Consider the following 17,050-nt stretch of genomic DNA (forward strand, 5'->3'; position numbering starts at 1 on the left):
TACACACACACACACACACACACACACACACACACACACACACACACACACACACACACACACACACACGCATACATATATATAAATATACAGAGAGAGAGAGACAGAATGAAAGAATCCTGGGCATTATTCACTGTCTGAAACAGTGTGTGAAGCATAAAGGAGATGGACAACAGGACCAGTAGGTAAACCATTTAACTTTGTATAGTAAGACAAGACAAAGGGGCAGCTGTTACATTAGCCCCATAAGATCTCCTAGAAAGGTGTTAATCTAACAGGTTTTGCAGTACCACTGAAGGAGACATCATGGATGTTCTGACATCACAGGGACATGTATAGGTATATTGTGCGTGTTTGAATGTGTGTACTATGTTGGTGGGAGGTAGTTACCAGCAATTCATAGACATGCAAATTAGTGAATAATGAAGTCTTTCCTCATTGTGCCTAATGGGTCTATGGATCACAAAATATCATCGCAGAAACAAGGCCTTTTTATCTCAGCCCTTAATGTGAGTGGCAGGGTTCTTAATGATTCCTCTGGATTATTACAAACGAAGTATATAATTTTTTTAATTGAATTTCAAATTATTTTATTATGAATTGCATGAATTGCTTAATTTAGGACTGTTTTTGAATATGGCACAATGTTTTCTATACAATGTCATCACTTTTCATCATTTTGCAGGTATAGCGATGAGGATACTATAGCCCTCTCATATTCTAACATTACAATGGCGAAGTACACAAGCACAATACATACCTTGCTACAATGTTTCATTATACCAGTGGAACATGTCTCAGGGTAGCAGACATGCCTTGCTATGCCTAGATCTACACACACAGTGCCATGTGATGTCCTATTGTGTTGATAGTTTCATTTGTCAAAAGAAATATGAAGTTGAAATGAGGTGCGGAATGATTAGAAAACATGATACTGCATGTAAATTTTCCTTGCTATGTGATGATATGCATTTATTTGTTCTTATTTTTGTTAAGGTGATCCATTACTTAAAGAGAGTACATTTTAAAACAACAACAGGCCATGATGTGTATTTCAATGAGAATGGAGACATCCCAGCTTCATATGACATCTTAAACTGGCAGCTGTTCCCCAATGGAACAAGCAGGTACTATAATGTTGGGAAGTTTGATTCAGTGGGCTATCCTGAAGGAGACATTAAAATAAATGAGAATACAATATGGTGGAATGGAGAGACCCCTGAGGTAAATCCTGGAAAATAGTTAAATATTATACAATTGTTGATTGCTTTTGAGCATGACTTGGTTTTGTGGCATGTCACTACTTGATCGATGTTGTTGAATGGATGTAAGCGTGGTCACATGTACATTTGTATGATATAAGAACTGCAAGTATTTCTAACATACTAACTGTATGAACTGAAACAACATGACAAATGTATCTGTTTTGTATTCTTATGATCAGGTTCCACAGTCAGTTTGCAGTGAAAACTGTGTCCCTGGATACAGAAAAGCCACAAGACAAGGTGAACCCATTTGCTGTTTTGACTGCATTGTGTGCTCCAAAGGAGAGATTGCCAACCAAACAGGTGAGAAAAGTTTCTTGAATCAAAATTGCTTGAAAATATGAGGCAATCCAATATAAATGCAAAGGATTCTAGCTTTAAAATCAGTATTTAAGAATTTTGCATTGCAGTAGGACTTAGACTTCATTCAGATTTCAAAAATACACTTCCTAGATCTAAAATTAAATTCTAGTTTTTATAATTTATCTGGAATTTGAGTTTACCTGAGTGTTAAGAATCATTATAAATCGTGTTGCTTTAGTTGTATTTTTAAGAAAATAATCTGAAATCTGTTACTCGGGCATTATGAATTAATATAACATTACAGATTTTGTTTTTTGTCTGATGTATCAATTTTAAATTCATTGATCTAATGTCAATTTCTAAGGTAAATCTAAAACCAAGTGCATGCCTGTCAGTTCCAAGAATAAGTGGGTTCTAATAATCAAAATTCATATTAAAAATAAAAAACTGAACAAAGAGTTAGACTATTACTGGATTTCAAAACACTTGATTACTCCTGCTTAAACTGTTTCCAACAGGTAGAACTTATTTTATAAACTCAGATGTACCTAGGATCCATGCTATTTTCTATAAAGAACCTAATCAAAAAACTTTGCAGCCTTAATGAGAGTCTAAGCATTCTGGGGGCACTTTTCAGCCCTGTTCCACACAGGAATACAGCCACTGCATCTGCATCCCTCATTACCCCTATTTGACTAGCAGCATGGGCCCCGGAAGGAACTTCCACAGGAAGACTGGAGTGAGCAGTTAATGTCAGCTTACCCATCCCCAGAAAGGGTAACCATAGCATGAAGAGCCCAGCAATCCCCCTGCTATATGTGGTGTCACTTGTTTAGGAAGTTGCACATGAGTGGAAGCAAACTTGCACCTCTCAAGGAAGCTATGCAAAGCTTGCAGGCTGTGGAGGGGGCAGGGATAGAAGACTTTGCAGGTTCTGTGGATCTGTGTACCTGTGAACTGGCTCTTTCCCTACCACCTGACTCATCTTCAGAGGGGAATGAATGGGCTAGATAGTTGTCACCCTGACAGAGAAAATGTGGTTACTTTTTCAATGTTGCTGAGGTCACTGCCCATGACAGAGTGAGAGACTCAGCAATACGTGAGCTCACATTATGCAGGCATTGTTCTTCTTTGGTGAGAGGAGTCAATTGATGGGGTTTGGCTACCTTGCAGAATGCCCCTGGTGCCTCCTTATGGAGTTGTACTAGGCTTAGGTCACTGACAGGTAGGTCCAAAGGCAGAGCCAGGATTCGTTGATGGAATTACATCTTTCACCTGGAGACCACACAGGATAAGCAAGAAAATGTTGTTGGAAATAAGTAAGCTTGGTTTACCTTGTATGGTTTGTGACCACCTTTGATATTATCAAGACAAGCAGTTTGGAACATGGATGGGTGGGTAGGTGGATGAATGAAAAGGCAGTTGAATTTTTATGCTGTCAGTATATCCAAACAGAGTTGTGGATAGACACTCAGGAATAAAACATTTGTAATATCCTACTGGATTGTTTTTTAACTTTTTGAAAACTTGAGAAACTGATTCATTAGGTTGCATCAGAATTTAAAAGAAAAACAAGCCAGAATTCTTATAGACTCTAATTATTATTTTTTCCCATTGTAGAGGTGTAACGTGCATTATGGTGTGATGGTTACCATGTCTACCATCTTCATGTTTCTCATTTGCTCCTACTCTTGCTGTACTTTTTTTTCTTATTGTCCCACCCTTCTTACATTCAACAATTAATATGTCTTATCATCCTATCCTACTTTAACTATGCTAAGATTTCGTGTAAAACTGTAATGTCAACCCTGTTATTTCACATTGTAACAAATCTAACAGGAATATGTATCAATGGATTTTTCATATTTTAATTGACTTGTGTGTGTGTGTGTGTGTGTGTGTGTGTGTGTGTGTGTGTGTGTGTGTGTGTGTGTGTGTGTGTGTGTGTAATTTTATCTTTTTGCTTTTTTGACTGTATTTTCACTGCAATCGTGGATTTTTTTGTCATGTTGTGTAATACCATTGTTCTTCAATAGTATTATATAAATGTAAATGCATTGTCTTCATATTATATTGTTGTTCATGGAGCTTTTCTCCCCGGGACTCCATTGAAAATGGGCTCTTTTTGGCCCAATGGACTATCCCAGTAAAAAAAACCCCTGTAAAATGCATAAATAAATGTTCAAGATTCAATGAATATGTGCATATTTACTAACCATCTAAGTACATAGAACTTGACAACAGAAGCAGAGCTTAAGCCTGTTTGACCTGTTGTATAATGTATCCCAGTGAAAGATCTGTGTTCTTTAAAGAGGTGTAATACAATAAACCATGCAAGGGTAAATAGGCGTCAATGAGATTTTGAAGGTTAAGAAAATATTTTGGGTTATTAACACAAGGACATTACTCAATACTGCACTAAATAATCATTACTGGTTTATATTGTTTGAACAAAAATGTTCCATTTTTAATTGAGCTTCTCTTTCAAATGTGATTATATTATTAAAATGTTTTAATATATTTTTATGTACACACAATATGAATTGCTTGCTCTAGATTAATGTTTATTTATGCATTTTCTATATCAATCAGGAAGAGGGGTCTTATGACTTTAATATGTCTCAGATATATTATTGAGAATTGTTGCTTTCTGTTTAAGTTGTTTCATATCATAAATTTGAAGATTTTGTTATGATTTTTGTTTTACCTTTTGGTTTGGATAATGTCATTGGTCACATGATTAGGAATTATTTAAAGAAATGATGAGTATGGTTGGGTCAGAATACTAATGAATCATATTACAAAACTGGTCTGTTAGCAAAGTTGCTAAGAAAGATTTTTTTCTCTTTACTTGGTGCTTGAAATGTTAATTTATTTATACATTCTTTCCATGCACCAGTGAGCGGATTCATCACTATGCATATATAGGGGAATGTGTGTGTGTGTGTGTGTGTGTGTGTGTGTGTGTGTGTGTGCATGCGTGCATGCGTGCATACACAGGTGTGCTTGCATGTGCATGTGTGTTTCACCCCCCTTGCATCACCTTAGTGATGTGTGATATCCCTACCCCTAACCTTGCATTTTATTTAACAAAAACCCTTTCCATAATACCACCAAAAAAATAAAAAGCACTCAGGCACACACTACAATCAATGTATCAATGCACATGCACAATATTAAATCTATCCCCTTACATAGCCCTAACTCTAACCCAAAAACACACTTGCCTGACATTCAAACACACACAGCAAACAAAATCACACATGCCCAACCCTAACTCTATCCCCTACCCTAGCCCTTAATTGAACCATGTCCAGCAAATGTAATGCACACACTCATGCACTAATGATGAAAGCTTTGAAAGTCTAACACTTTCAGAGTTACAAACACAAACAAAACACTTTGCTTACCCAACACAACTTCCTCCTTCTGGCATTGCACGCACTTGACCACACATTAAACTCTATCAACAAAATGTTGCATCAACAGAGTAACAGCAGTATATATATCACACACACAAAATACAGTAAAGGCATGCTGGAATGACACAACAATGCTTTGGAATTTTGATGGAGAAACAGAAAGAGGTATTACTTTCAGAAGTTATTGTGACATTCAGCTATATCCCACCAGACAGACACCAATTAAATGAGATTTCCCTTACTTATCCTGGGTCAGTAACTAAGGAGCTTCAATCTTCACTACTAACTCCAATATGAGACTGTCACTTAAACAAAAATAATATTTCTATTTTCTCTTAAGAGCACAACAGGAATATGCTCTGTTTTCCTGGGAGTGAACTATATACCTCTTTCCTCCCCAAATGTATTTTCTTATTATACACTTCAGAGCAATGTCCTAGTTTAAGACTTGTGACTCACTCACGGTCAAAGTAAATTTAAATCTCGCACATCCAAACACATCTGAGAAAGACTGACACAGATTTCCACCAGTGTCCCTTCCCCAAAATAATATAGTAATGCTGCCACCAATCAGAGTGTCTTCATGCCCTTATAAAGGGGTGTACAATTATGAAAATTAAATATCAAAATAAATGATAGCCATGACCAGGAAAAGCCAGGCCTTCAAGGGGAACTGGGGAGTATCAAACAGGTATAATGTTCTGTATAAACAGGGAAATACTCAACATTTTAAAACTTATTTACATTTTCACTAGACATGCTAGCATACCATACAAGTTAATCCAAAATATACATAAATCTCCTGCTAACACAGATGACAGTGTTTTCATTTTCTTCACATTTATAATATAAGGAAAGGGATTTATAGCACATTCTTTTGTGTGTATGATGGGAGCCCCTATCTCCCAACCACTTAGAGCAAGAAATCTGGACAAAGCCATAAATAATGGGGGGGGGGGGGGACAAAGGACCAAAAATAGGGACAATTCTTAAATATTGCTCTTCCAAACTTAAAAAGTTGACATAATAACAGCTCTTGTATTAACATGAATTTTCTGAAAGTTACGAAGTCTGAAACCAAATGTCTGACATTATTTCTGACTTCGGTCTTCAATGATTTGCCAGTGTATTGCCAGAAAACCATAGTTTTATGAGATACCGACCAAAAATATTAGGCAAAAATCTGGACATTATGCAAAAAATCTGTACAGTTGAGAGGTATGATGGGAGGTGGCTACCAAACAGGAAGAAGAAGAGAAGAATGACATCTGCAATTAAACTTTAGGGAACATCTGTCTGTGGGCTAAAATCTGACCAAGGGCATTTAGTCATTCCTTCTTACTATCAATGGTACAACGAGGTCTGAGTATAGGCTGAGCTTGTACAATAAAATAATTTAGAGTAGAGTAGCAGGACAGATTACCAAAGCAGCTGGAAATACTTATGCCTGAGATACAGAAGATGGACCACAGATTGGATGAAGTAAGATTCTAAAGGTGGTTATGTTTTCAACTTATAAACAAGAATTGCAAGTCAGCAGGTGTAATATGGTACACAAACTGTTAAATATGAATGTGATTATATATATTTTTTTTTCATTTCAAAGCAACAATGTAAAAAAGAAATGATGAAAGGGAAGGAAATAATGATTAATGACTGATGATTGATTATGAATGTGTGGTTACATGTCAAGTTATATTTCTAAAGGAATTCAAAATAATTTTTTCTCCCAGGGGATTCTATGTTAAATGAAAGTTTACTGTTCTTCATTTGCTTTTGATAAAATAAGTATCTAGACAAATCTTGAAAGTGACTGTATCTCTAGTGTAGGTAAAAAAATTTTTGACTCACTGTCAGATGAAACCTAGCTGAAAACAATGGGTTGAATCAAAGTTTATCACAAATGTGATTTTATTGATTAAAGTTTCCTAAACTGAAGGTAAGTACCATCACTGTTTCATGATTGGGTAAAGTGAAGTCTGGGCATAATGTTAAATAATGTATGTAAAAGGATAAATTAAATGTTGTTTTTTTTAATACCAGAAAATTAAGTGTTGTTTGAGAAGGATGTTATAGTGTTTACACTACTCCTCTCATTTGTGATATGGTGACTTGAGGGATGAAATGTATTAAAGGGGACATCATGTGGCAAAGCACAATGACTGATCTGCAGATGCACAGGCAGGTGCATGGTACAGGATTCATATAAGGACTGGGTACAACTGAGTAACAGCATACACATATGTGTACATGAGAGAATCGAAAGGATCCAGGTATACAATTAGTTTGCAAATGGGACTTCACAAGGCAATCCATGATTCACAAACATGTGAATCACAGACTACACTAAGCAAAAGCAGCCAGGATTTACTGCCATTGATCTGTAAATGAGCAGAATAAAAACCAGCAGCCCTGTACCTGATGAGCAAGTAACAGTATTGTGCTGCTCAGCATAACAAAGCTGAGTGACAGCATCACCATTAGTTGTTGAGAAGGCAGACCAACAAATATTGTAGAAAGTGGCAACATCTCCCAATGTGCATTACAGTGTGAAAAAACACATTATTTCAACCACACCTAGCCCAGCCAAACCACAATGATGAGTAATAACCAATGAGAGCTGTTGGTCTACTAGATCCCCCATTAGCACAAATAACACTAAACTGTCCTTCACAGTCATGGACAATGTGCTTAACATGTTATGAACTGTTCTTGTCCATGTCCATGAAGGGCAGCTGATAAAAACAACACAATGAACAACAGTTTTGATTCTGCAAGTATGTCTCCTATGCTGTCTGGTTGTCCATGTCTTCTGACCATACCCTTCAAAAGAGGGTCCCTCACAATAACATGGACAGCAACATTTACATAGCCATAAGTGATGGAGGTAATGGGTTGGCATGACAGTACATTGCATATTCTGCCCTTCACCCTTGTCTCTGGTCTGTCAGACCATTCTTATCATCTTAAGTAAGTCTGCTTTCCTGTGCAGTTTCTTGCTCTGTAACTTTACTTCTTGTATTTGTCACCCCCAATTTTTCAGCCATGGGGTGGCAGGACAGCGCTGTGGCAATTCAGTTATAGCTGTTCTGCTCTGCTTGTTGGACCCATAACTACGATCAGATCCATGCAGGCAGAAAAGTTCTGACTGTGGGACAGGGATGGGATGCTGACATGCCTTAAGTGCATGGCCCATATAAACAGTACTTTACTGCAGGGTCCCTTCAAGAGCCATGTGACAATAGCATTATTCAGGTGGAGAGCATGTCAATAGTTTCAGGACACTTTAAGTAAATGCCAACAGTCTGAAATCAATGTGCTCAAGCAACTTTCAACAACAGTAGAATTTTATTTTTTTCCTTACTGTGTGTGTGTGTGACCTCTGAGTAGGCATATATCTCCATGGGATACAGGGGTGCCATTCCCATGGGGGTACAAGGCATTTGCCTGCTGTAAAAAATCCTTATTCAAGTGTTTTGGCTTTGGAGTATCAGAATTCAGTGAATCAACATGATTTCATTCAGATGTATGAATCAGACTACTATCATGATGGCGGTACATTTCTCACATGGGACACAGCTCTTTTACAGGAGTGCACACCATATTTATAAATACCCACCCTATTCAAGTCAAACATTTATCCCTGGTTTGACACATATGTCCCTAACAGACAGGGTTAGCCTGTGAAAACTATGTGTACAAGCCAATATCATAACCATAAAATTCCATGGGGTACTGACATATGGCAGCAATATTTTGCCAAATTTGGGGTAAGTTTGGTTGGACTTAAAATGACTCATGAGCTGATAGCTTAGTAACCACCTATGAATCTGGTTTATATGTTTTTTCATTTTGGAGGACTATCTGAATGGTTGCTTGTGCAGCAGATTATTGTAAATGCATATGTGTCTGAATAATTTGAATCTTTTTCTTTCAGTTGTAATTAGAACATTGTATATTCATTGTGCGTTTCCAATGAAGTGTAATTTTCACAGTTAATTTTGATTCAGGTATGTATGCTAGTGGGTAATTATAACACCTAATCCCTTGTGTTGCAATGTAAAATGTATGTGTGTGTGTGTGTGTGTGTGTGTGTGTGTGTGTGTGTGTGTGTGTGTGTGTGTGTGTGTGTGTGTTTTGTACTACAGGACTAGGGAATGAGCTTCATGATGATAAACCATTTCTCTAAGCCTATAGCAAAGAATAGCAGATATTTTGCAAAAAAAAGAGCCCTGCATATTCCAGTTATCTGTAAGGCAGGATTTAAGAATGGTTTGTGGCTTTACTGGTTTTGATGTGTGTTTGCATATGTCGATGCATATGTATATGCAAATGTATAGTTTTACACACACACACACACACACACACACACACACACACACACACACACACACACAGTTAAAACAACACAACAAAATTACCTGACAGAATTATTAAATTTTGCCCAGAACAACAGGAGAAACCACTTCAGAAATAGATACATTTAAATGGCATCTACTGGGATCTAGTTTGTTGAAAACATGTTTTACTCTAAACTACAGGCTTAAGGTACCCCCTTCCCCCTTTATGGCTCCTCTGAGCCTGTAGTCACTTACTCCAAGTGGGAAGCCTGCTGCATGACATTTCCCCTTGGCTGCCGAGTGGCGGTGCAGGCTCGACTAGTTCAGAACCCCACTGGGTGAACTACTTGCATCTCTGTTAGGAGTCAACAGTGTAACAAGCCACAGTCACACTCTCCCTCCCCCTTTCATGGGAGAGCTGGCAAACCCTGCTCACTTCCATCCTCCCTGGCCAGCTCATACCTGGCACCCGAGCAATTAGTCTAACTTGAGTCACCTGCATTGTAGTCAGAACTTTATTGTTTGATGGCACAGACCTGGTTACTTATGTTAAGCTTATTCCAACAAAACACAAGAAAACAAACTGCAAAATCCCAAAGAATAAGGCACCACACCTGGAACAACAAATGAATTTGTTGTTCCAGGCGTGATGCCTTATTCTTTGGGATTTTGTACTTACGTTAAGCTATTGTGCTTAAATGGTTTGCCTAACTTGAAATAATTTCCTTATTCATTAGAGATTGCTGTTTTATTAATGAGAGAATGGAATTAGCTTTGTTTTAACATGCATAAGCTATTGGCTTCCCATTGGCACTACTTCTTGTATTTGATAAGCTGCCTGTTTTTTTCCTACTGTCTAATGTCTGTCACACAGGCTTGCAAGCTTGTGGCACCCTGCCTATAACCTCTGTCCTTTGTGCTAACGTGACCACTGTGCCTATAACTTATGTCCTTTGTGCTAATATTGTAACCACTGGGCCCATAACTTCTGTCTTTTGTGCTAACTTTGGCAGCATGCCCATAACTCCCGTCCTTCGTGCTAACTTTGTGACCACTTTGCCTATAACTTCTGTCCTTTGTGCTAAATTTGTGGCCACTATGCCCATAACTTTTGTCCTTTGTGCTAACTTTGTGGCCACTTTGCCTATAAAGTCTGTCCTTCATGTTAACTTTGTGGCCACCGTGCCCATAACTTATGTCCTTTGTTCTAACTTTGTGACCACTGTGCCCATAACTTTTCCCCTCCATGTTAACTTTGTAACCACTGTGCCCATAACTTCTGTACTTTGTGCTAACTTTGTGGCCACCGTGCCCATAACTTATGTCCTTTGTTCTAACTTTGTGACCACTGTGCCCATAACTTTTCCCCTCCATGTTAACTTTGTAACCACTGTGCCCATAACTTCTGTTCTTTGTGCTAACTTTGTGGCCACCGTGCCCATAACTTATGTCCTTTGTTCTAACTTTGTGACCACTGTGCCCATAACTTTTCCCCTCCATGTTAACTTTGTAACCACTGTGCCCATAACTTCTGTTCTTTGTGCTAACTTTGTGGCCACTGTGCCCATAACTTTTGTCCTTCATGCTAACTTTGTGACCACTCTGCCTATAACGTCTGTCCTTTGTGCTAACTTTGTGGCAGCATGCCCATAACCTCTATTCCTTTATGCTAACTATCTGAACACTGTGCCTATAACTTCTGTCCTTTGTGCTTTATGGCCACTATGCCCATAACTTCTGTCCTTTGTGCTAACTTTGTGACCACTCTGCCTATAACTTCTGTCCTTTGTGCTAACTTTGTGGTAACTTTGTGGCCACTGTGCCCATAACTTCTGTCCTTTGTGCTAACTTTGTGGCAGCATGCCCATAACTTCTATTTCTTTATGCTATCTGACCACTGTGCACATAACTTCTGTCCTTTGTACTTCGTGGTCACTGTGCCCATAACTTTCATCTTTTATGCTAACTTTGTGGCCCCATGCCCATAACTTCGCTTCTTTGTGCTAACTTTCTGGCCACTATGCTCATAACTTCTATCCTTTGTGCTAATTTTGAGGGACTTTGCCTATATTTTCTGTCCTTCATACTATCTTTGTAACCACTGTGCCTATAAAGTTTGTCCTTCCTGCTACCTTTGTGTCCACTGTGCCTATAACTTCTGTCCTTTGTGCTAACTTTGTGACCATGTGCCCATAACTTCTGTTCTTTGTGGTAACTTTGTAACCACTGTGCCAATAACTTCTGCCTTTTGTGCTTTGTGGCCACTGTGCCCATAATTTCTGTCCTTTGTGCTAACTTTGTGGCACCATGCCCATAACCTTTGTCCTTTGTGGCCACTGTGCCTATTACATCTGTCCTTTGTGCTAACTTTATGGCCACTTTCCCCATAATGTCTACCCTCCGAGCTAACTTTGTGCCCACTGTGCCCATGACTTCTGTTCTTTGTGCTAACTTTGTGGCAACTGTGCCTATAACTTCTGTTCTTTGTGCTAACTTTTTGGCACCATGGCTATAACTTCTGCCCTTTTTGCTAATTTTGGTGCCACTGTGCCTATAACTTCTGTCCTTCATGCTAACTTTGGGGCCACTGTAGCTATAACTTCTGTCTTTCATACTAACTTGTGACCACTATGCCCATAACCTCTGTTAGTCTCAACACCCATGCCCATAAAAAGATTAGTTATCAACATACTGTACTGTATTGACAGCACTGTACCTGCAATTTTTTGTACCAGTTAGAAAAAGCTGACTGGAATTACATCTCTAGATAAACAGTACATAAAACTATTGTCCTTCGTTTCTATAAGGGCTAATTTATCCATATTGGACATAAAACCCCTTTACAGCATCTTGCACTATTAACTAAACTAGTTAGCATACTTAACCTTCTGTACCTTAACTAAACTATTAGTTTTACCTCAGTTTCACTGATCCCATCCACCAAACACCTTTGTAGCTTGGGATACCAGTCTGTCAATAATCTTTGCCGTCTGACACTAGGCAAAGTGAGATAATGTTAGGATCTGCCTCAAGTTCTCTAACAGCATATAATGTTATACAACATGGATATGGCTTGTAAGAAGTGTGAATACTTATTTAAACTAGAGGAAAATCTCTCATTTCTCTTGGCTGCACAGGTTGCCAGTGTGTACTACAGGCCCATACCATCACACAATACAACACAGCACACTGTCACACCCTCACTCTGTCACTGACACCAAATCTAGGTGTGCTGAAAATGCTAATAAATTCTGTCCTGAAACCTCCTGCACCTTCCAGTAGACATGCTACCTTGCCCAGATCTCAGAAATAAACTCACAACTTTTCCATCAAACTCATTGTTATCTCAAACACCAGTAAGGGTCACCACATCAATATGTTGAAGGCCTGAAGGCACCAGAGTGTAGTAATACACATGATAAATCCTTGTCACAGTTGACTCAATATTTATATATTTTGACACTCCATTTACTAAGTTGTGCAGAGACAGAGTAACAGGCAGCTGTTTCTCAGGCACGAAAATGCAAGCTGTCTCCAAAGTACTTTATTCGCCACAAATATGCATATAATCTGGAAGATGCACATGTGGAAGTGAATGATCTTTGATGTTCCAGCCTGGAAGATAAGTAGAGGGATATGATCATGCTGTTCTCATAGGTTTCTGATATTGGAAACCAGCTATTCTTGAGTAAGGATGCTACAATGTAATCACAGAATAATCCAATTCAATAATTCTCTCGCTAACCTGTGTCATTCCATGAGGGTCCAGTGTGTGTTAGACTGCAATAAAATAGTGGACAGTCCTACCTGTTTCACTAGGGATGGCCTACACCAAACTCCTCAGGGCTTCCATATACTGACCAAGAAATTTTCTACTCCATGATGGCTTCTTTTTAGGCAGAGGCACCCTATTAAGCATATTTACCTAGTAAAATTTCCTCTCAAACCAATATAAATGTGTTCCTGCTCAATGATAGAAGCATAAACAAAAAAAATGTTTGCATTAGAGGACTTCATAACACTTGAAAACATCCACATTTGTACATTTATTGAATCCCCTAATCCACTGGTAACACTCACTCCCTTCCAAGGTTTAATACCTTACCAGTCCTTTAGACACTATACTGAGGGTGTACTGAGAATGAGACTCTCTCTCTCTCTCTCTTTATGGATTCCATTCAGTTGATCGGCTTTTCGTAAACTCAAACTTTATATGAATGAAAAAATAAGGTTGACTTTCCAAAAAGATGATGTTTTCTGCAGCGATTGCAGTATAGACGGGACTGGGGAATTTACCCATTCCCACCATAGTGCAATCTCTGAGTTGGTATATATAATTACCAGGTGGTATGGATGGTGCTGGGGGGCTTGCCCCCTGCAAAAACACAGATTTTTGTTAATTGTTTAGTTTTTGAAGTTATGAAACTTCAGTCATACAGTTTCAACCATGTGTTGTTCAAAGTTCTGTAACTTCGATGTTATAACATGGACCTATGTATTTATTTATTTTACTTAGTGACATTTGATTACTGGGGAAGTCTGAGTGGGTAGGAGCTCATTTTCAGTGGAGACCAAGGAGAAAAGCTCCAAAGTATTGTAAAACATCTTAAGAACAATAATTTTGCAGTCTTCAAAAATAAAACAAAAACATCAGCAGTTTAAATAATTATAACAAAGTAGACATACAACAAACTCTCAGTTAACCGGCACCCATGGGGATTGGTAGATGCTGGATAACTGTAGTTTCTGGTTGCTTGAGAGTTAGTATTAAAAATAGGCCTGACTAATACTGTACCATATACTATTTGTTTGGTTTGACTTGTTCTGAGGTTGGGGTGAGATGGAATTTATTCCTATTTCTTTTTTAAAACTCTAAAAACATAAGGTATGTTTCTGTGGGGGAAAAACAAAAAGTGCAACACATGAAAAGTGTACTGTATTTCTTCTATTTTTTTTTTTGCTGGTTGCTTGAGTTCCGGTTAACTGAGAGTTTACTGTAATAAGAAAACATTGGTTAAGGCTAGATACAAGTCATGTAACAACGATTTAATATTTAGAGAAATGTTAGCCAGTTTACATAGAAATTAAATGTAATTTAGTATAATACAAACATGAACTGCAATATGAAGTGAGAAAAAAGCAGGCTTATGGCATATGTAGATAGAAAGCCTGGGGAGAAAAATTGATAGAAGTAAGGAAGCGAGTGAAGAAGGGACAGTAAGGAGATGAATAGGGGATCATAATCACATCATCGAACTTTCGTTTTATCAAATTACTAGTCATCAAACCCTAATTGTCGAACTCCCTATTCACCGGAACAGCTAAACATGAAATTTAAATTAACTGAATTGTTTTAGTTGGCTATCCTTAAAAAAATGTTGTGTAATTGGCATGCCAACTAGCGATGGTTTACCCATTACCTCACTGTATTGTGATCTTGGAGTTGGTATATTTAATTTTCAGGGGGTGTGAGGAGTGCAGCGGGGCCTTTCACGGTGTTTGCCAGCTAAAATATTTTGATGAATTCCAATTCTATGTTTTGGTCATTCATTGAATAGGGAGTTTGACAATTAGGGTTTGATGATTAGTTATTCAATAAAATAAAATTTCGATGATGTGATATAGACCCATGAATAGGTACTAGTTCACATTTAGGGATATAGTTTATCCTGGTGTTGAGCAAGAACAGATACATATTTTGGTTAGGAAGTCTTTCAGAATGGTTTTGAAGGATGGAAGGGAGGGTATTGACCTGATGGATATAGATAAGGAATTCCAGGTCTTAGCAACCTGGTACAAGTACAAACAATGTCCAGCAGATTTGATATGTTTCTGGACAAACTTGAATTTTAGGCCAATGAATTATAATGACCAAATGGGAACATAGTCATTTAGCGCTGGATGAACAGACGGATGTTGGATAATTTTATAGGTGGTAAGAAGATGTGCATATGTTAGCTGATGGGGTAGCTCTAACCAATTTAGACTTTTTAGTGTTACACAGTGGTGGGTTCTGAAAGGGGTATTTGCTGCAAATTTAGCAGCTTTGTTGTAGCACTGTTCAAGTTTTGATTTCTGTGATGCCTGGAGGTTAGTAAGGATGGGAGCACCATAAAGAAGTGCGGGGAAAAGGTAAGTAGTGGCAAGTATAATTCTAGTTGCATAGCTGAGTGTGTGTGTGTGTGTGTGTGTGTGTGTGTGTGTGTGTGTGTGTGTGTGTGTGTGTGTGTGTGTGTGTGTGTGTGTGTGTGTGTGTGTGTGTGTGTGTGTGTAGATATAGCTTTATAGTCCACCTCATGAACAGTCATATGATATAATGATCCAGAACTTCAGCATATTTTGGTAACTGTAGGCAAGTCCACTTACTACATCACTGCTAACTATAAAACTCCCTCCCAGTCCCCTCTGTTCCATGATGACTGCCTCAAACTACAGTCCCTATTGAACCTAGCACAATCATTATGAGTGATGTTAATTATTCTTCTACAAGTTAGAAAACTACACACACACACACACACACACACACACAAACACACACACACACACACACACACACACACACACACACACACACACACACACACACACACACACACACACACACACACACACACACACACACACACACACACACACACACACACACACACACACACACACACACACACACACACACACACACACACACACACACACACCAGATATGCACAGTTTCTGGACTTCTGCACTGCTAACTCTGTTGATCAGATAGTACCCACCACCCCTACTAGATGCTCAAATTTCCTTGATCTGGTTATCACTAATATTGACCTTGTATGCTCCAAACCTGCTCTTTCTCTATCATTGCTTACATCAGATTATCATACAATAATATTCTCCTTATGAAATCAGCCCCAGACACGTAAATCTTATATCATTAAAGACTTCTCCAAGGCTAACCCTCTATAATTAGCTGATAACCTACTCAGTTTGAAGTGTTCTCCAGCCCACCATTACCTCATAAATAAAGCTGCCACTTATAACACTGAATTCTCTTGCCACTTAAATTCTTGCACATCCATATCTCTTTAAAAAGAAAAGAAAGGAAAGAAACCTCTTTGGTGGATCCCCTTATCGATTAACTGTATAAGAAGAAAAAAAAACTGTTGGCACCAGAAATTCTCTCTGAACTAAAAGTGATCTCAAAAGGGCAAATAGGGAGACAAACATAAAAAAATCAAAGCCGGTGAGACAAAATATGAATTAGACATAGCTACCTCATCCATGGACAACCACAAAGCCCTCTTTAACTATGTTAGGAACCCTAGAAACAATGCCAGCACTGCAATGAGCTAATATCCAACACCACCACACATCCCAACCCCAAAGAAATTGCAAATGTACTAGTAGACAAGTCTGCTCAAACTTTGCCCATCCTTACCCAAGCTTTTCCCCCACACATCTTCCAGTCAATACCACTAGCCATAACTACATCTGAAAAAATTCCTAAATACCCTCTTCAAAACTAAGAACACTAGTTCTATCATTTCTGAAAATAAAGCAAGTTGTATCCTTATTGTTATAAAATACTCCCCATCTGACCTCCTACAGAAATCTTTTCAATCATAGACTCTCCACTGGGTAAATATACTAGGGGTCTGCAGAAATGCTTTCATACTGACCCCTCAAAAATGTCAGCACTACTACTGACCCAGGGAACCATATGTCAGTCTTACTAGTA

The 17,050-nt window shown here is 38.3% G+C and overlaps 1 protein-coding gene across 1 annotated transcript in view; it reads left to right on the top strand.

The window, feature by feature from the left end:
- The window catches only part of LOC122805982 (extracellular calcium-sensing receptor-like), a 99,874-nt gene that overhangs the window by 50,408 nt on the left and 32,416 nt on the right, over positions 1-17,050 (top strand). The window contains exons 3-4 of the mRNA XM_044076221.1: positions 997-1,224; positions 1,445-1,577. Coding sequence (XP_043932156.1) covers positions 997-1,224; positions 1,445-1,577 — 361 coding nt within the window. The remainder of the gene's footprint in view (positions 1-996; positions 1,225-1,444; positions 1,578-17,050) is intronic.

Source organism: Protopterus annectens, chromosome 7.part0 (assembly GCF_019279795.1).
Source record: "Protopterus annectens isolate FY-2018-M chromosome 7.part0, PAN1.0, whole genome shotgun sequence".
Lineage (NCBI taxonomy): Eukaryota > Metazoa > Chordata > Ceratodontiformes > Protopteridae > Protopterus > Protopterus annectens.